The sequence below is a fragment of the Salmo salar genome, chromosome ssa04, assembly GCF_905237065.1.
Source record: "Salmo salar chromosome ssa04, Ssal_v3.1, whole genome shotgun sequence".
Lineage (NCBI taxonomy): Eukaryota > Metazoa > Chordata > Actinopteri > Salmoniformes > Salmonidae > Salmo > Salmo salar.
Genome location: NC_059445.1, coordinates 42,277,024 through 42,303,351, shown reverse-complemented (window position 1 = coordinate 42,303,351; position 26,328 = coordinate 42,277,024). Strand labels below are relative to the sequence as shown.

At 45.8% G+C, this 26,328-nt stretch overlaps 1 protein-coding gene across 10 annotated transcripts in view; it reads left to right on the top strand.

Moving 5' to 3' along the window:
• LOC106603123 (signal-induced proliferation-associated 1-like protein 2) overlaps window positions 1-25,807 on the top strand; it is a 41,498-nt gene extending 15,691 nt beyond the window's left edge. For 3 of the 10 annotated variants that reach the window (XM_014196385.2, XM_045716946.1, XM_014196387.2), the window contains 15 exons: window positions 2,932-4,367; window positions 4,484-4,608; window positions 4,773-4,961; window positions 5,221-5,395; window positions 7,208-7,311; window positions 7,952-8,109; window positions 8,677-9,286; window positions 9,393-9,667; window positions 11,441-11,821; window positions 14,076-14,202; window positions 14,342-14,474; window positions 15,659-15,757; window positions 15,967-16,039; window positions 17,393-17,471; window positions 21,463-25,807. In XM_014196385.2, coding sequence (XP_014051860.1) covers window positions 3,227-4,367; window positions 4,484-4,608; window positions 4,773-4,961; window positions 5,221-5,395; window positions 7,208-7,311; window positions 7,952-8,109; window positions 8,677-9,286; window positions 9,393-9,667; window positions 11,441-11,821; window positions 14,076-14,202; window positions 14,342-14,474; window positions 15,659-15,757; window positions 15,967-16,039; window positions 17,393-17,471; window positions 21,463-21,738 — 3,945 coding nt within the window. In that variant the 5' untranslated portion in view covers window positions 2,932-3,226 and the 3' untranslated portion in view covers window positions 21,739-25,807. Of the gene's footprint in view, window positions 1-1,224; window positions 1,492-2,931; window positions 4,368-4,483; window positions 4,609-4,772; window positions 4,962-5,220; window positions 5,396-7,207; window positions 7,312-7,951; window positions 8,110-8,676; window positions 9,287-9,392; window positions 9,668-11,440; window positions 11,822-14,075; window positions 14,203-14,341; window positions 14,475-15,658; window positions 15,758-15,966; window positions 16,040-17,392; window positions 17,472-17,701; window positions 20,836-21,462 lie in introns of those variants that run through there. The other 7 variants (XM_045716944.1, XM_045716945.1, XM_014196386.2 and 4 more) reach the window with 7 other exon arrangements.
• Window positions 25,808-26,328: the final 521 nt, after the last annotated feature.

The following is a 26,328-nucleotide window of genomic DNA, read 5'->3' as shown; positions in this document are numbered from 1 at the left end:
TGTGGAGGATGGAGAAGTGAACCTCTGCAGCTATGCACAGAAGTGACATGAGGAGGAAGCTGTGGTCACCGTAGACCCCTATTGCGTAGTTGAACCCGAAGTCTCACTGGGCAGTTAGAGAACATCACGTACAGTACTGTACTAGTTAAAGCTTCCCTTTATCAGTCTGACTCCTTACTTTAGTATACCGTATGTCCCGCCTAGGGCCCCCAAAAGGCTAGGTTAGGCCCTGCTCTTTGTCAACCCACAGAACATGGGAGTAGAATGATTTGACAGCAGGGCAGGTTCCTCTGCAGGAATTTATATGGTTTTGATGAACTAAACCACTGGATTTCAAGCAATCAATTTATAATGCATGAGACTGAAAACAGAGACTGGATTGATCAAATATTTAGCATGTGTTATTGTGTTGTTAAAATAGATGAATTAAATGAATTGCCACTTGTTGTGGATGCATGCAGCTTTTGATATTGTTGATTGTGTGCTTACAATCTGTCATTGGTTCACTAAAAGCACCAGGGAACTATCGAGTGGCCCCAGGGGGAACGCACGGCTATACAGTGGATGTACAGCCACTCCATATATGCTCAGTGTGTGCTCAAAGAACACACAAATTCTGTAGTCCTTTTTCTAACTTCAGAAAAATACAGTAACGCGCATATTTCAAAGAATTCTATCCTAAACTATTTTGCATACCCAGCTATCACCTTCAGAGTACACATTGTTTCATCTTGACTCCCACAAGTCCGGACACTATGCTGTGAGATTCTGAGACCTTGGATGGAAAGTAAGTGGCTGGGCTTGGTACCAGCAGGGAGATGGAAGCTGCTGCTCTGTCATCGAACACGTCTCTTAACCTGATTTGCTTCAGTAAAAAAATAAAATTTTCAAAGAACTGAAGAAATTGATATTATCCAGAAAATATATCAGAGTGAGTTGTTGTGGTTAAGGGCAGTACATAGCTAGAGGAATGTCAGAAAGCATGTCCAAACATGTTATCATGTTTACATGTCATCATGGTCTAAAATATTGTATCTTTGCAACCAGGCACAAGGGGATTGTTCCTTGATGGGGACAGAAGGTGAATTGCAATTCTCCAATATTCAGTCAATATCTGGAGTAACTATTTACATTCAGTTGTGCAGAGGCAGAGAGAGCGAGAGAGAGAGAGAGAGAGAGATTACTCCCTCACTCACCAGTCACCTCAACATCTCTGCAGCATTCTGTGCTAACACGCACCGGGAGACATGAGTGTGAGCTGCGTCGCTGCACCTGCTCTCGAGGCTGCAAATCATCTCGAGACAGGAGATGCATGAGAAATAGCGAGACAGGAAGCAGCCTTTAGAATGTAGAAGAATCTAATATTTGTATTAAAGACCAACTGGTTTCCGATATCGTATGATTGACGTCAATTTGACCAGAGAGAAGGGAACAAAGAAAGGGGATGCCAGGAACCGAGGAAATTCATTTGATAACAAACTATTTTCGCCTGTGAGTTAACCTGAAACAAATTGTCTGTAATGAGAAAGAATTAGGATGTTTAGAATAAGTGTAGATAATGACTGGCCTGTCACTTATTGACGGAAGTCTTACTCTATCATTTACTGTAGGGTACCTTGATTCATTTCGAGACAGATTTTTTTTACATATATTTACGTACAGGCTATCCTTAGGCAAACAATTATTTTGTTATGTTATTCAATAAAAAAAGCCTCCCTCTATGGGACTAAATGGCCCCTGAAGATTAGTATGTTAAAATCCACTTTATACGTTTAATTTTGGCATTTTTATTTAATTGACTCTTACAAGCTAAAGTCTAGCTAAAGTGTCATATTTTAATTAAATAAATCAAATATTGGAACAAAATTACATTGGACATCTCACTATTAATATCCTCACTAAATTGAGGTTTTGATGTACAGACACTCTTTTTATTTTTGCCCTTCTGGTCCAAATCATCCTAAAGTATCTCAACATTGATTGTGTAACTCAAAGGAGTTGCTTATAGATGATTTGGACATGATTTTGAAAATGCTAATATAGGTACCATTGACTTGCATTGATTGAGAGAGAGAGCGCGAGAGAGAGAGAGAGAGTTGCTGGGATATGACAATTTATGAGCAAATGTGACCATAAAATAAAATGAACAAGCAAGGCTGTGTTACAGTTGGGATGTCAGATAATGTGTGGGGTTGTGTGGATTTACAAGTCCGGTGGCGTTTAATGTTTCTGCTTTCTCTGGGGATTGTATATGATAGGAGAGGATGAACTTTAATGTCTCAGAGGGGAATATTGTCTTAGACACACAGCAGGCTACTGTGTTCAAAATAGACACTGTAGGAGATAGATAGAGGGAGTCTTATTCTGTTGGCAGGCTGGCCAGTATTGTTATGTTTATTACTACTTTATTCTTAACTTGTTTTAGGACAGGAAGGCCACCTCCCCCTTCCTGCAGTGTTCTATTGTGACTGTCCGTAGAGGGGATGTGGTGGGCCACATAAGACTGCTTGGCAGCTATTTTTGCAAAGGAAAAAAATCATAATGCAAGTATTGAGAGGTAAAACAATACAGAACAAAACAACACACGTCAGAGCTGCTTGTTTGCCTATTTCGATTTCTATGCGTCATTGTTGAAAAGAAATGCATTCGAATTTCAGGATAATGTTTTGACACAGTGGCTTAAAAAACACTGGTGTATAGTTTGATTTGCAACCATTGAACAAAACCTCAGTGATTGAATGAAATCTGAGGTGTCAGGAAGGATAATAGCAGTATGGGTGGGAGATGGGTGTCTGAGGTCAATGACCGTCGCTTTGTCTCTGTGCACAGGTGACCAGTGCCTCTCTGTCATCCAAAGAGAATGGATGACAGGGGATAAAGCGCTGGGCTCTTCTCATGGTTAACTCTCCTCTCCTCTGTACATTCTACCAGCAGGACCAAACCAAAACTGGACCAAACCAAAACGGGACCAAACCAAAACTGGGGCACACCAGAATCGTAGTCATCTGCAGAGCTGGAGAACGTCCTAAAATAACTTGGAATGGGTGTACGCTTTCCAGACTTAAAACATATAACTGTATCTGACTGTGGGACATAACTGTCAGCTAATAGTCCTCTGCATTTTGTTATTGAATGTGGATGAGGAACACGTGTAGTACCTTTACTCATCCGGTTTGGGAAAGTGAGGAGAGATAGTTGGAGGATTGGAGTCAGAGTCTGAGGCACCATGCAGTCTGACGACCTCTTCCTCCGCAAGTTCTGCCGGCAAAGGCCGCGACCCCCTCTGGCAACGGTCAACTTTGACTCTAAGCGGGACGGTGGGGTACGGGCGCGGGTGCTGGCAGGGGAGTGGCCCCCGAGGAGGGACGGGGAGGGGGCAGATGGGGAGAGCCTTACTACCCCGAACCGTGTGAGTCTGAACCTGAGGTCAGTGGGCCGAGGACACATCATGCAGAGAAGCAACAGTGACGTGACGCTGGGTGACCTGGACTCTTCTGGTAAGGTGGGAGGGAAGGCCACACGGGCGGTGGGGGAGAAGGCAGGTGCCGGGGCTCAGGGGGACTCAGGGGTGGTGCTGCACAGGGAGTATGGCAGCCTCTCCTCACTGGAGAGACAGACAGGTCTGTCAGGAACACAGGAGCTCAGTGCAGACGACCAGGGAGCTCTGAGCCCCAACGCCCTCCGCTTCAAAGACCCCTTCCTGCTGCTGGGTCTGCATGCAACACCCCCAGAACCAGACGGCTTCTTCAGGGCTCTTTCCGCCCCCACAGGAGAAACCCCAAAACCAGCCAAGCCCCCCAAGCCTGAGGGGCTGAGCAAGAAGGCCAAGCCTTCACCCCCACAGATCCCCCAACCAGGTCCTTATGACAACCTGGGAGGCGGAGCCTGGGTCAGGAACTTTGCCCACTATGATGTTCAGAGCATTCTGTTTGACCTCTTGGAAGCAGCCAGCAATCGAGACAGCATCGGCCGCAAAAAGAACATCACCTCAGGGGCGTCGGCCGCCTCAACGATGCGCCCCCTCACCCAGGCCACACCCTCCTCCCCCTCGCAGGGTGGGGGTAGTGTTGGTGGGGCTGTGGAGGACCCTGACCAGTGTCTGCTGGACGAGGGAGATGGGAACGACAACGAGCTGCTGCTCAGCTGCCCCCACTTCCGTAACGAGATGGGGGGTGAGGAGCGGGCGGGCCTGGGGAATACGCAGGCCAGAGGGGGTCTGTGGCTGAGCCTGAGGAACCCCAATGATGCTGTCTCAGTACTGGAGGAACCCAGAGAGAGCCACGTCCAACAGCAGGGCAAGAGCAACTACTTCATAGAACACGCAGACCTGGGAGCCCACTACTACCGCAAATACTTCTACATGAAAGGTGAGTGCTGCATCGGTGTGTGTGAAAGATCATGTTTGCTTTACCTCAATAAATGATTGAGGCTGTTTGTGTTCGTCAACAACGGTGTTCCAGGGATATTTCTTTCCACTCCTCAGATCATCAGAACTTCTTTGGTATAGATGACCGCCTGGGTCCAGTGGCCATCAGCTTCCGTAGAGAGGAGAAGGAGGGGTCCAGTGGAGCTCAGTATAACTACAGAATCATCTTCAGAACCACTGAGGTCAGTCTACACTACAAATTCAAGGTCAATATGAGTACACAGTATTGACAGACTTCTAGATCCTTTTCTGAATACATACCCCCATTCACATATACCCATACTTACTATTATTGCACACATTTGTCCATCTACTCACACCCCTCGGGACTCTCCCTGCCTCCCAGCTGAAGACTCTGCGAGGCTCCATCCTGGAGGAGTCCGTGCCATCAGCGGCCCGCCACACCACCCCGCGTGGCCTGTCTCCCAAGAGGCTCCTGGAGTTCATCATCCCTGAGCTCAACCTCCACTGCTTGCGTCTGGCCTCCACCTCGCCCAAGGTTCGAGACACCCTGCTCAAGCTGGACGAACAGGGGGTGAGTAGGACCCACCCTGGGTTGACCCCTCTCAGTGTCCTGCGCATGGCCAGTAAGATGTCAGATCCATCAGGATACTCTTTTAGATGGTTCACGTAAACCTCTACAGAGAAATGTGTCTGATCTGTCCATTCAGATACTATCACTTGAACTTGAACAGGCATTCAGAGAGGTACAGTGCATCTATTCTAAAAGTTCTGGGCTGCCATGGTTATTAGCAAAAACACAATAGTTGATGAAAATCTCTCTCTCTCTCCAGCTGAACTTCCAGAGGAAGGTGGGGGTGATGTACTGCCGTGCCGGCCAGAGCTCTGAGGAGGACATGTACAACAACGAGAGCTCCGGGCCGGCTTTCGAGGAGTTCCTGGACCTGCTGGGGGAGCGAGTGAAGCTGAAAGGCTGGGAGAAGTACCGCGCTCAGCTGGACACCAAGAGTGAGCACTGCACATACATACTATCTACACGTTATCTACGGGCAGGATATCTACTGAACAAAAATATAAATGCAACATGTAAAGTGTTGGTCCCAATATCCCCCAAATTGTTCATACACACAAAAAGCTTATTTCTCTCAAATGTTGTGTACAAATTTGTTTACATCCCTGTTAGTGAGCATTTCTCCTTTGCCAAGATAATCCATCCACCTGACGGTGTGGCATATCAAGAAGCTGATTAAACAGCATGATCATTACCCAGGTGCACCTTGTGCTGGGGACAATATAAGGCAACTCTAAAATGTGCAGTTTTGTCACACAACACAATGCCACAGATGTCTCAAGTTTTGAGGGAGCGTGCAATTGGCATGCTGGCTGCAGAAATGTCCACCAGAGTTGTTGCCAGAGAATGTAATGTTAATTTCTCTACCATAAGCCGCCTTCAACGTTGTTTTAGAGAATTTGGCAGTATGTCCAACCGGCCTCACAACCGCAGACCACGTGTAACCACGCCAGCCTAGGACTTCCACATCTGGCTTTTTCACCTGCGGGATGGTCTGAGACCAGCCACCTGGACACCCGATGAAACTGTGGGTTTGCACAAGCAAAGAATTTTTGCACAAACTACCAGAAACTGTCTCAGGGAAGCTCATCTGCATGCTTGTCGTCCTCCCCAGGGTCTTGACCTGGCTGCATTTCGGCTTCTTAACCGACTTCAGTGGGTAAATGCTCACCTTCGATGGCCACTGGCACGCTGGAGAAGTGTGCTATTTACAGGTGAATCCTGGTTTCAACTGTTCCGGGCAGATGGCAGACAGCGTAGCGTGTATGGCGTTGTGTGGGCAAACGGTTTGCTGATGTCAACGTTGTGAACAGAGTGCTTCATGGTGGTGGTGGGGTTATGGTATGGGCAGGCATAAGCTACGGACAACGAACACAATTGCATTTCATCAATAGCAATTTGAATGCACAGAGATACCGTGATGAGATCTTGAGGCCCATTATCTTTCCATTCATCAGCTGCCATCACCTCATGTTTCAGCATGCTAATGCACAGCTCTAAGTCACAAGGATCTGTCACAATTCCTGGAAGCTGAAAATGTCCCAGTTCTTCCATGGCCTGCATACTCACCAGACATGTCACCCATTGATCATGTTTGGAATTCTCTGGATCGACATGTACGACAGCATGTTCCAGTTCCCACCAATATCCAGAAATTTCGCTCAGCCATTGAAGAGGAGTGGGACAACATTCCACAGGCCACAATCAACAACCTGATCAACTCTATGTGAAGGAGATGTGTCACGCAAATGGTGGACACACCAGATACTGACTGGTTTTCTGATTCATGTCCCTACTTTTTTTAAGGTATCTGTGACCAACAGTGGCATATCTGTATTCCCAGTCGTGAATTCCATAGATTAGGACCTAATTTATTTATTTTAATTGACTGATTTCCTTATGTGAACTGTAACTCAGTAAAATCGTTGAAATTGTTGCATTACATTTTTTGTTCATTGTATATATTGAGTCACAGGGCATCAGGGGTTAGGAAACACATAAGATGAACACTATCTAACACTGTGTAATTGTAGCAGTATTGGGAGAAGCTGTATAGTCACTGTGTGTGTCCTCTATCTTAATACTGTCTATCACTGTGTAATCTCAGCACCTAAAGTCAGACTGACAGTTTTTTTAGTCTGTGTTTACACTATCTGGAGACTGTCTCTCTGTTAGCTCTGTTAGCTACGAGGCTGATAGCGACGTGTGTAAACCTTTCTGTGCGCGTGCGTGCCTGTGTGTGCATACAGCGGACTCTACGGGGATCCTGTCCCTCTACACGCGCTACCAGGACTATGAGGTCATGTTCCATGTGTCCACCATGCTGCCCTACACGGCCAACAACACACAACAGGTAACAAACAACACACAACACATACACACTACACACTGCTTTACAGGACGCTAAGGAAACCCAGTCAGACAACTTGAAGGCATTGTAATGATAATGTGATAACATGGTTGTTTAGGAAGTCCTTTTTCATCAAAAATGATCAGAAACGGAGATTCTTAGGCATAGTTAGGTATTTTTTTGGCAAATATTGAAGAGAATAAGCAGCATTCCTCGCGAAAATGTATGAAAAATAATCTCCTTGATTCTGTGTTTATGGTAACATTATTCTTTGGTTTTAAAACCTACACATTTCCCCATATTCAAATGAAGGCTTCCCCGCTCGAGGAATGTCGCACAACAAGCACGGCAGGCAAATGACTTGTTCCTCTGCGTCTCTATGTCCAACTCCCACTCTAAAAGCATGCTGTGTCTGCCCATACACTATAGATACTGAGCTACTGCCACTCTGTCTGTTTGGCTGGCAGTCAGGCTGGAGAGCCGCTCACATCTGTCAGCTCTTCTGGTGGAGTGATTTGGAAACACGACAACATACAAATAAGTAACACTGAACTGCACATGATCATTAGTGGATCAAATAACCAAAATGTATTAACAGCTCTCTTGACTACCTCTAACCCCCCCCCTCTCTCTGGTACTGTAGTTGCTGAGGAAGAGGCACATTGGGAATGACATAGTGACCATAGTGTTCCAGGAGCCAGGGGCTTTGCCATTCACTCCTAAGGCCATTCGCTCCCATTTCCAACATGTCTTCATCATCATCCAGGTGGAAAAGTCCTGTTCTGACCACACCTACTACAGGTGAGATAAGAGCCTTCTCTCCTGCTGTACCGCTGTCCCTGGCTGCTCCACAACTGTCTCTGTTTGTGTCCTGCTGTACCGCTGTCCCTGGCTGCTCCACAACTGTCTCTGTTTGTGTCCTGCTGTACCGCTGTCCCTGGCTGCTCCACAACTGTCTCTGTTTGTGTCCTGCTGTACCGCTGTCCCTGGCTGCTCCACAACTGTCTCTGTTTGTGTCCTGCTGTACCGCTGTCCCTGGCTGCTCCACAACTGTCTCTGTATGTGTCCTGCTGTACCGCTGTCCCTGGCTGCTCCACAACTGTCTCTGTTTGTGTCCTGCTGTACCGCTGTCCCTGGCTGCTCCACAACTGTCTCTGTTTGTGTCCTGCTGTACCGCTGTCCCTGGCTGCTCCACAACTCTCTCTGTATGTTTATCTGCTTTCAGCATTATCAATCAGAAATGACAGGTGTAACAACATGTTTACTGTTGTCACATTGTATTTACAAGGGTATCAAAACTAGGACTGTGCTGCAAGACTATGATTATGGGGTTGGATTTATGATTTTTTTACCCTCTCTCTCCCCCAGGGTGGCGGTAACACGCTCCAAAGACATCCCGTTATTCGGGCCTCTGTTCCCTAAGGGTGCTCGATTCCCCCGTTCTGCTGCCTTCAGAGACTTCCTGCTGGCCAAGGCGGTGAACGCTGAGAACGCTGCAGAGAAGGCGGAGAAGTTCCGCTCCATGGCCACCCGGACACGACAGGAGTACCTGAAGGACCTGGCAGAGAACTATGTGACCACCACGCCAATCGACTCCTCCACCAAGTTCCCCCTGCTGTCCCTGGGGGGCAAACGCAAAGACAAACTGAAGGGGGCCAAGGGGGCAGAGCTGCACAGTGCTGGAGCGCTAGTCTGGGCTGTGAGGGCCACCAGTGGGAATGAGGAGGAGACAGGAGGACAAAAGCTGCCCTGTCTACTGGGGGTTTCAGCTGAATCAGTGGTGCTGATCGAGAGATACACACGGAGGGTGGTGTTCAACTGCTGCTGCCGCGACGTGATTGGCTGGAAGGCGGTGACAGACAGCAGGGCCATAGGCGGGCCTTGCCTGGATATCTTCTATGAGAGGGGGGAGGCAGTGTCAATCAGTGTGATGGACAGCCAGGCAGAGGAGATACGGGAGATGGTGCAGAGACTAGAGGTGAGTGGGAAGGCTTTCAAACACCACTGCTCATATTGTGTTATCGCATCATGGTTTCTCTTCCAATAACTGTATTCAACTCACTGTGTCCTGTTGTTGTCTTCAGCTGGTGACGCGGGGCTGTGAGGCGCGGGAGGTGACCCCGCTGCGTGACGGGGTGGGCCAGCCAGGCTTCCTGATGAGCGAGGAGGGCTTTGTGACGGACCTGCAGCGGTTCGGCTATGCGGAGAGTGGGGGTCTGCAGCTGGGGGCGCGGGTGGTGCGGCTGTGTGGTCACGCCCTGGTGCACCTGGGGCCGGAGGAGAGGGCCAGACTGCTCCGCACTGCCCACAAGATCCACATCACCGTCATCCCTCCAGACGAGAACGGCAAGCCCCGCAGGTCAGAGAGGGGGGTGAGGGGGAGTGAGAGATGGATGGGGATAGAGGACAGTGGGGAGGGGAGGGTAACATGGCAAGGATTAGGGGAGAGGCAGATATGGAGAGAGGGATGGGGGTCAGGGTTGTAAAGAGTTTTAGTAGTGTGGTAGGTGAAGAGTAATGTTGATGAGGGGATGAGGGGTTAAAGGAGGAGGAGGAGGGAGGGCTGAGGGGAACATATTCATTTAGTAGGCCAGGGAGGCACCATGCCAGGGTTACAGCTCACTCTGTTGTTTATGGCGTGCTGTACTCAGTATCCCACCAACTGGCTAACCACCAATCAATGGCTCTAATGGCCTCTAATGATAGTGGCCCAGGTAGTGGCCGTTAGCTGAACCCTCAACATCTTTTTAATGTCAGCCAGATCGCCAGTGTTCCAGTGTTACTGCAGCCTGGTGAAGGAGGAACTGCTCAGATAGAGGAAAGGGAACACTTAACAGGATATTAGCCTCACAACTTTGCTTACCACATACCTGTCAAACCGGCTAGTGGAAATATCTAGAGAGATAGTGGATGCTGCTTTGACAGTCATGTTCAACATCAGCCCCAAAAAGTGTGGCGGCTGTTACAATGTTGTCACATCTTGTGATAGGGAATGACACTTCTTGGATTTCAAAGAGATTCCATGTTTCTTCATAAGTATTTCTTTTTTTATCCTCCTCATCCGGCTGGCTCGGAGGTACTGCTCTAGAACACTCCCACTAAGCACGAACCGACGCAGACGTGTTTTTTAAAATGTTTGACTTTTTTTGGTGTGGATTTCAACATCCACAGACTACAGTATAGCACAGTAGAGTATAGTACAGTATAATGTACTGTTATTGTACCCTACTTTACTCTTATGTACTCTACTGAGCTAAACGGGACTTTACTTAACTGTACTCTACTGAATTAAACTTTACTGTGCTATACTCTACTGACTTAAACTCTACTGTCCTGTACCATATCATGCCGTACTCTACTCTACTCTACTCTACTCTACTCTACTCTACTCTACTCTACTCTACTCTACACTACTCTACTCTACTCTACTCTACACTACTCTACACTACTCTACTCTACTCTACTCTACTCTACTCTACTCTACTTTGCTCTACAGCAATGCAGACGCTCTTATCCAGAATGACTTACAGTTAGTGCTTTCTACTAAGGTATATAACCAACAACATATCACAGTCATAACAAGAAAAAGACATTTCTGTAACCGTTACTGAGAATGATATTGTAGTTGAAGTGGTCTGTTGGTTTATTATATACAGTAGGTTGGACTACATTAAACATCATCTTTGCCAGTTGTAAAGTTTTTGAAAAAGCTAACCTGAGTGCATGTGACAGAAAGAGGAAAAAAGTATATTCTTGTGATATAACGCTTACTTCCTTTAGAATGTATGTGCAGTTGAAATTTGGCCATACATATTTTCAACGTCTGTAAATTACGCGTTTTCTACGTTCATTCAGAACTGAAAATGAACCTGATTTCAACGTCTGCGAAAAGTTGTATTTTCAACGTCCAGAAAATACGTATTTTCAATGTCCGGAAAATATGTATTTTCACCTTTCATTCAGCACCTAAAATGAACCTAACTTCAACGTCTGGCAAAGACGTCTTTTCAATGTAATTTTGCTTACTGGATTGTATCATTCCTGAACAAACGGAATGCTTAAAAAGGGAAGTATGAATATTTCCTCAGTAATAACATGCTGTCGGTGTATATTCTGTCTCTGATGGCTCCAGGAGTTTCTCAGAGTTGTACCAGAAAGCCATCCAGGATGCAGAGCGTAAGCCTGGGGAGGGCCAGTCTGGAGAGGCCTGGGTACTGGACGAGAGGGAGGAGGAGGAGATGGAGGAAGAGGAGCGTGAACAGGGAGAGGGAAAGGAGGCGGAGACTATGGAGGGACCAGCTGAGGGAGGAGAGGCTGAGGACAGACCGTCAGAGATGGGACAGGGTGAGGAGGACAAGGGGGACCAGGGCTCCCTTTTCTCCACACCCAGCCTGCCTATTTTACGGGCCACCTCCCTGCATGACCACCCACCCAACCAGACCATGGAGGCGATCAGCCACTCCCAGCTAACACGCAGCTACTCCTTAGAGTACTCCCGGGACATATGTGGCGGGTACGTGACCTCCACCCTCAGTCTCATCATAAGCCTCAGGTTATCTCTGCTTTACTCAGAGGATTTTCTGACATCCGGGGGCTCGACATTAACGCGTGTCCTCTCATAAAAAGAAATGTTGGACTGAGTGTACAAAACATTAGGAACACCAATCTTCCCATGACATAGACTGACCAGGTGAAAGCAGTGATCCCTTATTGATGTCAACTGTTAAATCCACTTCAATCAGTGTAGATGAAGGGGAGACAGGTTAAAGAAGGATTTTTAAGCCTTGAGACAATTGAGACATGGATTGTGTATGTGTGCCATTCAGAGGGTGAGTGGGCAAGACAAAAGATTTAAGTTCCTTTGAACGGGGTATGGTAGTAGGTGCCAGGCACACCGGTTTGAGTGTGTCAAGAACTGCAACACTGCAACACAGCCAACTTGACAACTGTGGGAAGCATTGGAGTCAACATGGGCCGGCAGCATCCCTGTGGAACGCTTTCTACACCTTGTAGTCCATTCCCCGACGATTTGAGGCTGTTCTGAGAGCAAAAGGGCGTGCAACTCAATATTAGGAAGGTGTTCCTAATGTTTTATACACTCAGTGTAGATATAAGTTGTCCGAATGGACTAGTAAAAAAAATACATAAAAATCACAATATCAAACAATTACTTCGATCAGAGAGACCAAATTTTTAATGTACATAAATAACAAAGCCTACAGGTCAAAGTGTAGGTTATATGCATATTGGCTACAGCCTCATGTCCAAACCGATAATGACATGAGGGAGGCCTTAGAAAATGTACCCAAACTTTAATGAGCCTTTTAATTCCATAAATATAGGCTAAACACCAGTCATGTTTGACAAATATAATGAAGGATAATTAACATTAACCTTTAAGGGCTTGATTCTGTACTTGAGGCACGGTTTGTTCAGATCAAACGGTCCGGAGAGTAAAGGACAGTGCCTGTTGCGCACAGCACATCACCCACCTTGAATCTGAGCGGAGAGGTCATCATTTTGAAACTTTTTAACCATAAACGTAATTGTTTTAAACCTGGAAGTTTTATGTCATTTTATGAAGCATGTCTTACCTTGTTTCAAAGTAGTAGCCTAGCCAAAATAGGAACATAGACATTTTGAGGGAATTATTTTATAAACACTTAATATGACATTGAAACCAGCATTTTTGTCATGTTCTATTGGTTTTCAAATCCACATTATTTTATTGTCAGGCAGCCAAAGGCATTATCCTAGTCATATTAGTAACTCATGCTAGTTGATGCATCTTTAGATCTCCCCTCTTACTTTCGAACAGATATTTTCATCTCTGTCACATAGAACCACGTGTGCATGTGGTGTGCTTTGTGGTGCGCTTTTGAGAAAGGTGTTTTAAATTTTGGAACATTCGCACGTAGCCTACAGCCATTGAGCCATTGAGCTTATAATAGGAAGAAATAAAATTGAAACTTTATCGAAATGTTGAGCTTAATGGTCTGGTCTGTTGCATCAGCCTCATTGCTTTTTAAAATGTTTTAGAAATATTTATACACATTTGTTTTGGCTGTATAAATTTGGGGTCTCTCGCCCCAGAACTGTCCCAGAGTTTTGAACTTTCAACATATTGCTTATCGTCTCAGGGACAATGGGACGACATCAATTTAGAGCCGTGGAGGGAATTTATTTGATAAACACATAAAAAAGTATTTGCTTGTAATTGTAATGTTGTAATATTTTATAGGCTACCAAGGGTGGTCAACCATCCTCCAGGAGAGTGTTGTAATTTGAGACAGACTTGAATATGCAAAGAGTGTAGCCTTCATTTTTGTCTGATTCTCTATCGTAAAAAAGATAGGAATGCATTTTATTTTGTAAAGGGGTTCCTTGCATCATACAATTATGTAAAAATGGTGTTACAGACCTTTTTTTTGAGGGGGGGGACAAGTGACTTCAGCTTTTGGACAAGTAAAAAATCTGTTCTACTTGTCACAAGGATAAGTTGCAAAAAAAGTTAATGTTAAGCCCTGCGTCCTAGTCATCCTGCGTTAAGACGTAATGGTTTTACGAGGTAGTATTTTGTGTGTGTGTATTTATGGTTTCACAGTAAGCAGAAGCAGACTGCTAAACTCAAATCTTAGCCCAAATCTGAGCTATCCTGAAGATGACTAGATGAACTAGTTTGCCCTCCAGATTGGATTGGAAAGTCATTAGTATAAACAGCGGATTTATAATTTATGTCTCAATCTCCCCGTGTCTCTCTGTGACAGGCATGTGTATGACAACGTGGGTGTGAAGATGGAACGTCACATCTATGAGAACCCAGGGGAGCTGAGAGATGCCACGCCGGACCTCATCCTGGCTGTTAAATCCAAGGTGCCCCTGGATGAGCAACAGGTACAGAGACACACACATGGACAAACAATCTGGTGAGTGATCTGATGAAGGTTCCCTATTCGATAAACCTCTAACCCTCTTCTCTCTGTCTCTTTCTTTCACTCTCTCTCCATCTCCATCTCTCTCTCTCTCTCTCTAGTTTGTAGGGGCTGAGTTGGGTGAGGAGAGGACGTTAGCGAGTGACCCCTCCCTGTCCTCCACCCGGTTGTCGTGTCTGGACAGAACAGAGAGAAACTCCCGAGCTCTGAGCCTACACAACTCCATCACCAAGAGTGGGTATTCCACCACACCGCTCACTCTATCCTCCATAACAATCCCATTTCTCTCAAATGTCCTCGCACACCTCTATTCCATCAGCACATCCTCAAATATCAACTTCTCCTAGATAGACTTCCTCTTTCTCGATGAGGTTGGGGATGTGTTATGAATCCCACTTCCTATGTATTTCTCCTGTATAAAACGGCATGCATGGACGATAGCGAAGAGGGATCTCCTCAATGATCTTGATACACTCATAATCGATGACAAACAGACCGTTGTTCCTCTGCCACAGCGACCGACAGCTTGAGAGGGAGAGCAGTCAAACAAAAGAAAGAAGCTGTAAAGAGTGAGAGATGAGTAGCTATGATAAGAGGAGGAGTGTGAAGGCACGGCTAGGAGGCTGATCGGACGGACAGGCAGCTGTCTGAAACAAAAGTCCTCTGTGCAGACCCTGTACCAGCTGATAAGGCCAGGCGGAATGGTGCTGAAATTGAACAATTACAACTGTTCAAAAATGCTCTCCGCTTTAATTGAGCCTCAAATCCGTTTTTTAGCCTCCAGACCCTTTCTCCCCTAAACCCCTCTCCTCATTATCCTCCTTTAGCCCTGCCTTCCATCCCCTTTGTCCCTCTTCTTTCATCTTGGCTGCCCCCTATCCCCCTAACTCAATATGCCCCCCGCCCCTTTACCACCCCCTACCAGCTCCAGTCTAAAGGAGGGACAGATGGAGGGTGGGAGGGGTGGGCTTTAGGCTGCCTCAAATCAGGGATCCGTTTTGGACCATCTGCTCTCTCTCTCTCTCTCTCTCTGCCGTGAGGCTATGCAACTCATATTTCTATAAGAGCACACACACTCATCCTCTCAGCAAATACTTTGTTTTTTTCCGGAGGAGATTGTCTCCGTTTCCCTCCCCACACTCCAGAAGCCAGTCACACACAGAGATGGAAAGAACCCACTTCTCCCTCTCGCGCTGCAGCTAGTCGGCCAGCGCCACCGAGGCGGCAAAGCATCATGATACCACCCCCTGGTGGTGGCTCTTTGTCATTGTTAAACCAGAGAATTTGCCTGCTCATAAATCCCACAATTCTATTGTGTTGTCATACTGTATTGTCCTACATACACTCATGGTCTGCTGCTCCCCTCAGAGATATGCTTTTGTGATGAAAGCACATTGAAACCCTGTTTTCTCTCTCAGTCCTGTCTGAGAACACGGATTCCTCCGAGGAGGAGTGGCAGTCTATAGCTGATCTAGCCACCGCCTGTCGCAGCATCCTAGAGGCCTTGTCGCAGGAAGGTAAGAAAACATCTGCATGGGATTACAACAGATTATTTCTTCTTTTTTTTACTAAATACATCTACATCTGTTATATTTTACACATTATCACGGGAAATGGCAATCGTGGCAGTGTTGAAAATAAAACACTGCACATATTCTATTCGGTCTATATGACTGTGTGGTTGAGCTCAGTGACTAACACGGTTGAGTGATGTGTCATGTTTCAGATCGTAAAGCAGGAGATGGGACCCAAGGAGCAGACTCCCTGACAGATGGCAAGCTAAAGGACATGAAGGACAGGTGGGTTTGATTCTCCAGCTACACACACACACACACACACACACACACACACACACACACACACACACACACACACACACACACACACACACAAACGCGCACACGCACACACAAGGACGCACACACACACACACACACACACACACACACACACACACACACACACACACACACACACACACACACACACACACACACAAACACACACACACAAACACACAAACGCGCACACACACACACACACACACACACACACACACACACACACACACACACACACACACACAAAACACACACACACACACACTACTAAGAGTGGGTCACTGTAGACCGCTGCATATTTCTCTCTGTATGTGAACTCCAAATGGTGTCTGACTCATTGTGTGGATCTATGGCTGTGGGAGTTTCTGATTCAGAGATGGACTGTTGAACAGTTCTCATAGTTCAGCCTCTGTTGCTCATCATGATACTGGCTCATTGGCATGTTGCCTGTCCTTATCTCTCTCCTCATCGACTCTCACGCTTTTTTCTCTTTCTTGAAGAACTGACTAACACTCGTTCTCTGTTCTGTCATGCATTTTCTTCTGATTTAGTCAGTGCATCAGCCTCCCTCCTTGATTCAGTGTGGTGGTGTTTCTCTGGCAGCCCATTCCCTCCTTATTGTCTCTCCCATTCTGACCCCATGTCTCTCTTGCTCACATACATACATATATTTACTCACTGTCTTCTCATACACACACCAAACCAAAAGAAAGGGTCCCTACTGGTAACACATACAGACACTACCTAACTACAGGTAACTGCCAAAATCAAAATAATGGAAACACTTGAGTAAATGAGGGATACAAAGTATTTTGAAAGCAGGTTCTTCCACACAGGGGTTGTTATTGAGTTAATTAAGCAATGAACATCCCATCATGCTTAGGGTCATGTATACAAATGAACAGTTGCCCATTATTTTGGCTACCATGGCTAGAAGAAGAGATCTCAGTGACTTTAAAAGAGGGGTCTCACAGGAGCATGTGGGGTTTAAAGTGTGTGTGTCTCAGTCACCAGATCTCAACCCAATTGAACACTAATGGGAGATTCTGTAGTGGATCTTGAGACAGCGTTATCCACCGCCATCAACAAAACACCAAATTAGGGGAATTTCTTGTGGAAGAATGGTGTCACATCCCTCCAATAGATTTCCAGACACTTTAGAATCTATTCCAAGGCACATTGAAGCTGTTCTGGCAGTTCAGGGTAGCCCAATGCCCTATTAAGACACTTTCTGTTGGTGTTTCCTGTATTTTGGCAGTTACCTGTCTGTGCATTATGCTGAGTGTGTGTCTCTCTCCCATGTTCCTATAGTGACTCCCCGGGCCACCTGGAGGAGAAGGTTTCCCAGCTGGAGGACATGCTGAAGAGGCTGCAGGACGACCTGCAAAAGGTACTCCCCATTCAGATGGCCAACCACAGCCCCTCCCCAGACTCCCCTCACAGCATCCTGCCCACACAGTGACCCCCTCCCCCAGACACACACACTCCCCCTCCCTCCGCCCCCCGCCTCCCCCAACCCCCTGACTCCTACTGCAAACACACAAACACACAGAGGGAATGTAGAGGTAGGGCGGGCAGCAGGCGGGACAAGCAAAAGAAACCTGTCTTGTCATTGGGCAGGGTGAACAGAGGAGATGAGAAGATTGGCTGGAGTGACTTTGGGCAACCATGCTCACTCTCTCAACACTAAGCGACCAAATGGCAGTAGAGGCAAGTAAAGCATGAGATCTTTCCTCTGTTGTTGTGTTAAGACAACAGAACAATAACAATTGGAAATAGAACTACTAAAAAACAGGCCCCGAGTTCATTAACCCAATAACCTAAATCCACCTCTGGGGTCCTTCATGGATGTGAAAAATTGGAAGTGAAGTTCCTCCTCACAACCCTGAAAGTCTGACAGGCTGTCAGTCATCCCTGTGTGCAGCCTCTGGATCTCTTAGCACCATTTCCCTCACCCCATTTACCGGCTCTTCTCTGGGAAACATGGGGACTTGGGGATGTCTTGTGAAGTCCTCGCAACTGCTGAATGACTAGTTACTCTTGTAATGTTAACTTGATTACACAACGTAGAGCATGTGGAGGGGAAAAGGAAGAAGCACATTGGAGAAAGGGAGAGAGAAAGAGCGAAAGAAGGGGGGAGAGAGAGAGAGAGTTTGGAAGCCTCCCGAGCGTCCTTAAACACATTCTCAATTGGGTGAAACATGATTCCTGTGTTACAGTGACGAGAGTGTTTAATCTCGAAGGTCAAATGAAACCCTATGGTATGCAATGTGCTATATCCCCTCCAACCAAGTCCTTTTCACCACTCATATATCCAAGAGACGCCACACTGCCAGAGTTTAAAGCTGGCATCCGACTAAGTGAATCACATTCCAAGGATTTTTAGTGCAAATGCTATTCGCTCAACTTGGTTCTTGAAACATGTGAGACATAAAGCACACAAAAGAATCAAACTCAAAAGAATCAAACTCTGCAGACTTTCTGGTCACAAACCCTGTGGCTATAACACCAACATAGCCAAAGTCTTACCCTCTGTTTTTGTCTGTAACGCCCTACGCTTCCTCGGAAAACTCACCATTAACACAGTATTATCATCAATTTAAACAACACAGAGACATTGACAGTCAGGGACAATGAACCAAGGAGGACGACCTAACAGGGAACTGCCACATCAGATGACCCCTTTCCACTTCGCTCTGTTGTTCACCCTCTGCCCTGGGAGAGTGAGTGAGCATGGTTGGTTCTGGGCTGTCCCAGTCCCATAGTATGGCCAGTAGAAATAGGACTCACCGAAGACTGTGGGAGGAGCTGGTCGGGTTCCATTCAGAAGTGTGCTGTGTCACATAGACTACTTTTGGTTAGTCTTTGGTTTCTGTCCGTGACTGCCAAGAAGGGGAGGGTTTACAGCTGAGCTAGTACAGTTTGAGCAATCATCTGATGTGGCGATGAGAATGTGTTCCTTTACTTTCTGTGTGAGTTACATCTCATCAGTTTATTTTCCAATTATAAAGCTGAGTCCTGGTTATTTCAGGTTAATTGATTTGCTTTCGGGCACAGTTGCACTATGGCCCACTAGGGAGTTGAACCAGCAAGGCCATACAGTACTGCTGCTACGAAAGAGAATTCCTATTGACCCAGATTGATGATAATACCTAACTGGTTTCAACTATCATTCATTGTTATTGTCAATGTGCTGTGAGTCCCACGACTCACAACACAGCAGACAGACAGGCAGCACTGGAGTCAGTCAGGATCGAACCCACTCTCTGTATAGACAATCAAATACATCAACACCATTACACAAGGCAATGGTGTGTGGAGGCAATATTACATTGCATTCATTCCATTTTTTATTTCTTTTTTGAGATTGAGTTTGAATAAATCCAATCACCAAGCTAATTGGCCAAGCTAAGTATAGCTCGCTCACTCATGGCACGCTGTACTTATCGAAGATTAAGTTACAATGAGCTTACATTTCATACCATTGCTCAAACCCCTTATCCACTGCAGCGTATCCCTTACAGAAAAACCACATGATTTCACAAAATCACATGATTGGCACATTTCACATGTGATCACATTTTCACATGTGTAGTTTCATGTTATCACATGTCGCTTTACATGTTGTCGCGTTTTCACATTAACTTCACATAAGAGCGCGTGGTCACATGAGAACATGAGATTTTGTAACACTTCACGTGAAATTGATGTGTTTTTTCCGTAAAGGGACCTGGCATTACTCTGCATTCAGTGTTGCCAACTTTCTGCAATGAAGCAACCTTTCTTTATTGATCAATGACTTTGTTCTGCAAGTGAACAGAAGATGTGGCAATGCACATCACTTTTGGAGGGTTACAAAAAGTCAGTTAAAGGTAGTGTGAATGGAATACAGTTGGCAAAACTGGTTGTAGTGGTAGTAGCCCCTGTCTGTTTGTCTACCCTGAGTCTCTGTTTCCTGTCTCTGTTGCTACCGTGTGTGACATAGCAAACAGGAAGCATTTACTATGGCAAATCACTGCTCTGAAGGTTGCAATAGCTGATTTCAAACTCAGTTCCAAGTAGTAATGGATTAGGGTGACCCCTGCTGATTAGGAATGCAAGTCATTTTAAAGTTTGGAATACTTTAGAGAAATCTCACTTGTATAATAATCAGCTACATTAAAAATGTTATGGCAATTCCTCTGCTCTTGTTTAAAGGTCCAATGTAGCTGTTTTTGTCTCAATATCAAATCCTTTCTGGGCAACAATTATGTACCTTACTGCGATTGTTTTCAATTAAAAGGGTCAAAAAGGGGCCTCCCGAGTGGCGCAGTGGTCTAAGGTACTGCATCGCAGTGCTAGTTGTGCCACTAGAGAACCTGGTTTGAGTCCAGGCTCTGTCGCAGCCAGCCACAACTGGGAGACCCATGGGGCGGTGCACAATTGGCCCAGCGTTGTCTGGATTAGAGTAGGGTTTGGCCAGCAGGGATGTTCCTGTCCCATCGCGCACTAGCGACTCCTGTGGTGGGCCGGACGCAATGCACACTGACACGGTCGCCAGGTGTACGGTGCTTCCTCCGACACATTGGTGTGGCTGGCTTCTGGGCTAAGCGGGCATTGTGTCAAGAAGCAGTGCAGCTTGGCTGGGTTGTGTTTTGGAGGACCCACGGCTCTCGACCTTCGCCTCTCTCGAGACCGTACGGGAGCTGCAGCGATGGGACAGGACTGTAACTACCAATTGGATACCATGAAATTGGGGAGAAAAAGGGGTAAAATAATAAAATAAAAAATAATGGTCAAATAGAAATAAAAATAGCTTCTTGGCAAAGAGCAATTCCTCAAGCAAGAATTTTGCTATGACTGTCTGGGCGTGGTCTGGGAGTGGGGAGAACTAAAAACTAGCTGTTATTGGCAGAGAGATTTGGAACTCTCTTTCTTATTGGTCTATTAACTGTGATGTCACCAGGCAGGACAAAACTCCATACCACCAAAACAGGCTGACATTTCAGACAGTCTTTTCAAACAGCTCTTACACTAAAATGGCATTATCATAACGTTCACAATTTCACATTATTATTCTAACCTCATAGTGTGGAAATATATATAAAACACAGGAAAGTCTAGTTGTTGGCTGCACTGGGTCTTTAATAAGAGATTGATTTATTAATTGGTTGTATGGTCTCGAACAACTGGTTGCCATAGTAAATCCGTCTGAACATTTCCTCCATACTCCACCTCTCCCCATGGAGTGCTTTTATGGAAGGTAATTGGTTTGTATTTGCGTGTGTGTGTGTGCAAGCATCTGTTATGTGTGTGTGCTTCTCCAGTACCCAGTCTTGCACTGCCTCCACCACTATAAGGCTTGTATGTTTGTGAACCCCTCTGTCTGTGTGTGCCTGCAGTCTTGTCCACTCAATGCAGCCACCCCTCACCCACCTCCACCTCCACCCATACCCAGCCCCCTCTCACCCCTCCATCCATCCCAGCCATGGTGGTCTGACAGACGGGTGTTGTTGTGTGCCGCTCCCTGGCAGGAGAAGGAGGACAAGGCGGTGCTGCAGGCCGAGGTGCAGAGCCTCAGGCAGAATAACCAGCGGCTGCAGGAGGAATCCCAGAGCACCGTGTCCCGCCTCATCAAAGTCACCGAACTGCTGTGCAATGTCAACAAGCCCTGTTAGCTCCACCACAGTACACACTGTGTACACACACACAAACAGATCACACACAAACACACACACACAGATAATCGCACACAAACAAACACACACAGCCACACACACAGACGATCGCACACAGATCACAAACACACGGCGCATTCAATATTGTATAAAACACACCAGCACAGTACATCAACCTGCTCTACACCACGTATATAGACACATGCATAATACTCCGCATTCTGTAGGATGACATTTTACCTCTGGGCAAGCCCATGAGGGCAGAACCAACTCAAAAAACAACTCTGAGACATTTCTCACCATCTGATAGTCCTCTCAATAGATTGACTAATGGTTGTGCTTTACCCAAGAGTGTGTTTTGTACCGTGTGTGTGTGTGTGTGTGTGTGTGTGTGTGTGTGTGTGTGTGTGTGTGTGTGTGTGTGTGTGTGTGTGTGTGTGTGTGTGCCGTCACTATGGTTCTTTTATCTTGCTTCACATACTTGACAAGTTGGGCAGAATAGCAATTGCTTAAAACAACCCAGTTGATTTAGATGAAGTGGCACGTGTGCAGCATGTTTGGTGGCTCTTTATTTCAATTGACCCAAAGCGTGTGTATGTCTCATGATGTACGTATGTAAACAGTAGCCTCCCTCCCCTCTCTGCTCAACCCACGCAATGATATGCAGCGTCTCGGACCGAGAACAGTTCAGCTGGGCACCCTTAGAGTGGAGGGCCTTGGAGCTACATATTACACAGGAAAAAGGGAAAATGACAATTGCATGCCTGCAGGTAGCCTGCTGGAAAAGATGGAATGATGCATAATGACCCTGCCTCGCTCTGCCAACATTCTCACGGAATGGTTAATTCATTGTGTAGAGACACCATTCTCTCCTCTCCATACCTCCTCAGCTTAATTTCAAGGGTTGTGGACTTGAGTATTCCACATCTGCTTCCAGTGAATGAGACACAATTTAATTTATAAGGGAATTGACTCACCGAATGAATTCTGATTGAGTTGAAACAGATATTCAAGTGGATAATACCTCTGCTGAGGATGAAACAATGGGAGAGATCCTCATTATCCCTGAAAGACTGGCTGTAGAAGCTATGCTGTAGAAAGTGCACCCCCTGCTGGACTGAACCATGCATTGCCATAAGGCAGCTCTCCTTTTAGACAAAAATATTGTCGGGATTTAATGTGAACTGGACAGGATTCCTTTAGTGAACACAGCCTTCTGTGTTCCAATATCTTTTGTGTTTGATGGCCACAATGACAATTCAGTGTATATGAAATGAATTCAGAATGGAGTGGTTGCCTGTGGGTGAGGGATTCCCCCATTTCACCCTAATGTTTTTGTCTGTGTACCTACTGTATGTGTGTTTCTGCGTTGTTCTTGCACTTTTAGCATCACCTATATCGGCATGGGACAGGGCACATATTTAACCTCCTGCCCAGGTTCATGCCTTGCTTGAAACATTTAAGTGGATTTGATCTCACCACTTCACCTCACCCCACCTCACCTTCAGGTCCACTGCTGATGACGCCAATAACAATGTGAGATCAGAGGAGAACGGGATTATTCCTCCTCCAAGACTGTTCTGCCAAAAGATGCCAAGGCAGCTCTTCTACACCCAACTCAAACCACTGGACCCAGCTGTGTTGTACAGCTCTGTAAGGGATGCCCAACAATTGTCACTCAAAGCTCTTGTTTGTTGTATATACTATTTTACTTCCTCTTGTAATTTTATTTTAGAGTCACTGTGATTACCCGGTACCAGCAGATAATGATATATTCAAATTAAATTATAAATCTAAACTTTATCTATATGTGAAGACAACATGTACAGCTGAACTGCTCAGTGCTACTTAGTACATTTGGTTGTGTATGCCCTCAATTGCAGGATGGTTTAATATGGAGACTAGTGTAAATGTGCCCAAACAGGCTGTTTGGAGCTATGCTGTTTAAAATGGTGATGCCTTGTTGTTGGAAATGATTAGCAGAGTGGAGAAGTGTAAGAATATCTGATGTTTTACTGTGTTCTTCTGTATAGTTCTGTAGATTGTAGGAGGTTGATGAAGCATGATAATGCACCAGGTAACTTCCCAGCTCCCCTCTCTGTGTGTGTATGTATGTAAACAAAAAAAAATGGAATAACTTATTAATCTTGCAAATGTGGAATTCCCTGTTAGATGTGTCAATACAAGGGGAGGGAGGCAGCAGTTAGATGTGCTATAAAGTTAAAATGGTATGATAGGGGTTGGTTTTAAGGAAGAATCTGTTTTTATATATACATTCAAATACAAGAAGACAAGAGGTTAAATATTTCTGCAATGTTGTAGTATTTCTTGGGGAAATGGTAACGGTTATCGTTATCATTCTAGTATTGAGCTATTCATTCAGAGCTCCTACGTTCACGTTCAATAAGGTCTCTAATGCCACTAGGTACGCCTTAAAGAGTGACTCTGGGACTCTCCAGAGAGGACAGGACAGACAACATGGTCAGACTGGTTCATGTGAAGGCTTCTCTCTCAGACATTGTGCCTACCTGAAATTGTAATGTACGGTAACTCAGCTTGGTGTCTTCATTTCAGTTCTTCATGGTCATTGTTTGCAGACAGTGTCAGGTTGTCCTGTATCCTGCAGGATAGACAGGTGTGTCTGCCACATGACAGTGGTAGATGTAGCGTTGGTTGGTATGGGGTCTCTCCAGGGTCCGCTCGTCAATCCTCCCACTGAGGATCTGTGGCCATTAAATCAAAAATGATGGGTTTAGGGACCCAAGGTTATGGGTTATATGAAGACGATATGAAGTTTGTGTTTGCTTTTGTTAGGTTAAAGGAAATGATCCGTATAGCGCTGGTTTAAGACCAGTATCTCCAACTTTAGTGAATCACTATCATTCAATGCATAAAAACATAACTTTCCACAATCATTTGGACTTGAACCATCCAGTGCACTTTGAACCCCCATTTATGTATCACAAAAAGTATCCCTGAGTGACCCCTAACAACACCTTGTATGCCTGAGTGACCCTAACAACACCTTGTATGCCTGAGTGACTCCTAACAACACCTTGTATCCCTAAGTGACCCCTAACAACACCTTGTATGCCTGAGTGACCCCTAACAACACCTTGTATGCCTGAGTGACCCCTAACAACACCTTGTATGCCTGAGTGACCCCTAACAACACCTTGTATGCCTGAGTGACCCCTAACAACACCTTGTATGCCTGAGTGACCCCTAACAACACCTTGTATATGACTGAGTAGCCCCTAACAACACCTTGTATGCCTGAGTGACCCCTAACAACACCTTGTATGCCTGAGTGACCCCTAACAACACCTTGTATGCCTGAGTGACCCCTAACAACACCTTGTATGCCTGAGTGACCCCTAACAACACCTTGTATGCCTGAGTGACCCCTAACAACACCTTGCAGATGGTATCAATGCAGTAGTCCTTTCACTCACCAGGTCTAGGCTACATCAGCTGGCAAACGATCTCCACCCAGCCAATAGTAAACCTGTGAGAATGATCCCTGGTAGAGACATTGTGGTTGTTGCCTCCTCCCATCCATGCTGTAGGAGAGGAAACCAATGACCAGATGTTTTTATTTTATCCTCTTATTTGTTTGCCTTATATGTCATTGCATCATCCTTACAGGAAACCAATGCTGTCAGTACAGTGTGTGCCCTACTTCCACCTTGTCATCTCTTTGCTGCTGTTGTGGAAGGGGATGTATTCATGTGGCCATACAGTAAGGATGATAGAATACAGTACATTATTACCAGTGGAACCTCATAACATCACATCCCCAGTGTAGGTTTATGGGAGGCCTGGCCACACATTGCTCATGTCACAACGGTAACATGCATTATGCACTCTGCTCAGCCAGTTAAAGAGCTGACGTTACCATAACCAGGCAGGGGAACACCGAGGGAATGTACTGTAACAAAACATGCTTTCAGTATGATGCCACCTTCGAACCTGTTATTTCATTCATGAGAAAAGTAAATTGACTAAATGTTGTTCATGTACTGTGAACTGGAGGGCTCATGGCAATAAAGAATCCTCTGTACCTTTAGAAGTGGTCGGTGTGTCAATGCTATGCTTGTCAATGTCTCTTTCTTTGTGGGGCCTGAGAAATGGCAGTGTTGGGAAGCTCATATCCCTTTATTGAATCTCCAACTGAGGATTGTTCTTTTGATGCGATTCAGACGAATAAAAAGCCACCTGTTGATAATAATGTGACAACAACATGATGACTCCAGATCAGTCCTGACACCCGCTGCAGTGTCTGTTACAACCTCTGTTGTATCAACCACCTGTTGATAATAATGTGACAACAACATGATGACTCCAGATCAGTCCTGACACCCGCTGCAGTGTCTGTTACAACCTCTGCATTATTCGTTTCACTCCGTCGGGTTATTCAAATAAAACACAACCCCGACTGCAGTCACCCGGTAACTGGACCGTTCACCGTTGAATAGCCTACATTACATTTGCATGTGATCACCATCATTCATGTAACTGATCCATTCAGAAGTAGATATAGGATGTTCTATAGGTGACTGTACAGACTAGGCATGGAGAGCATTACCA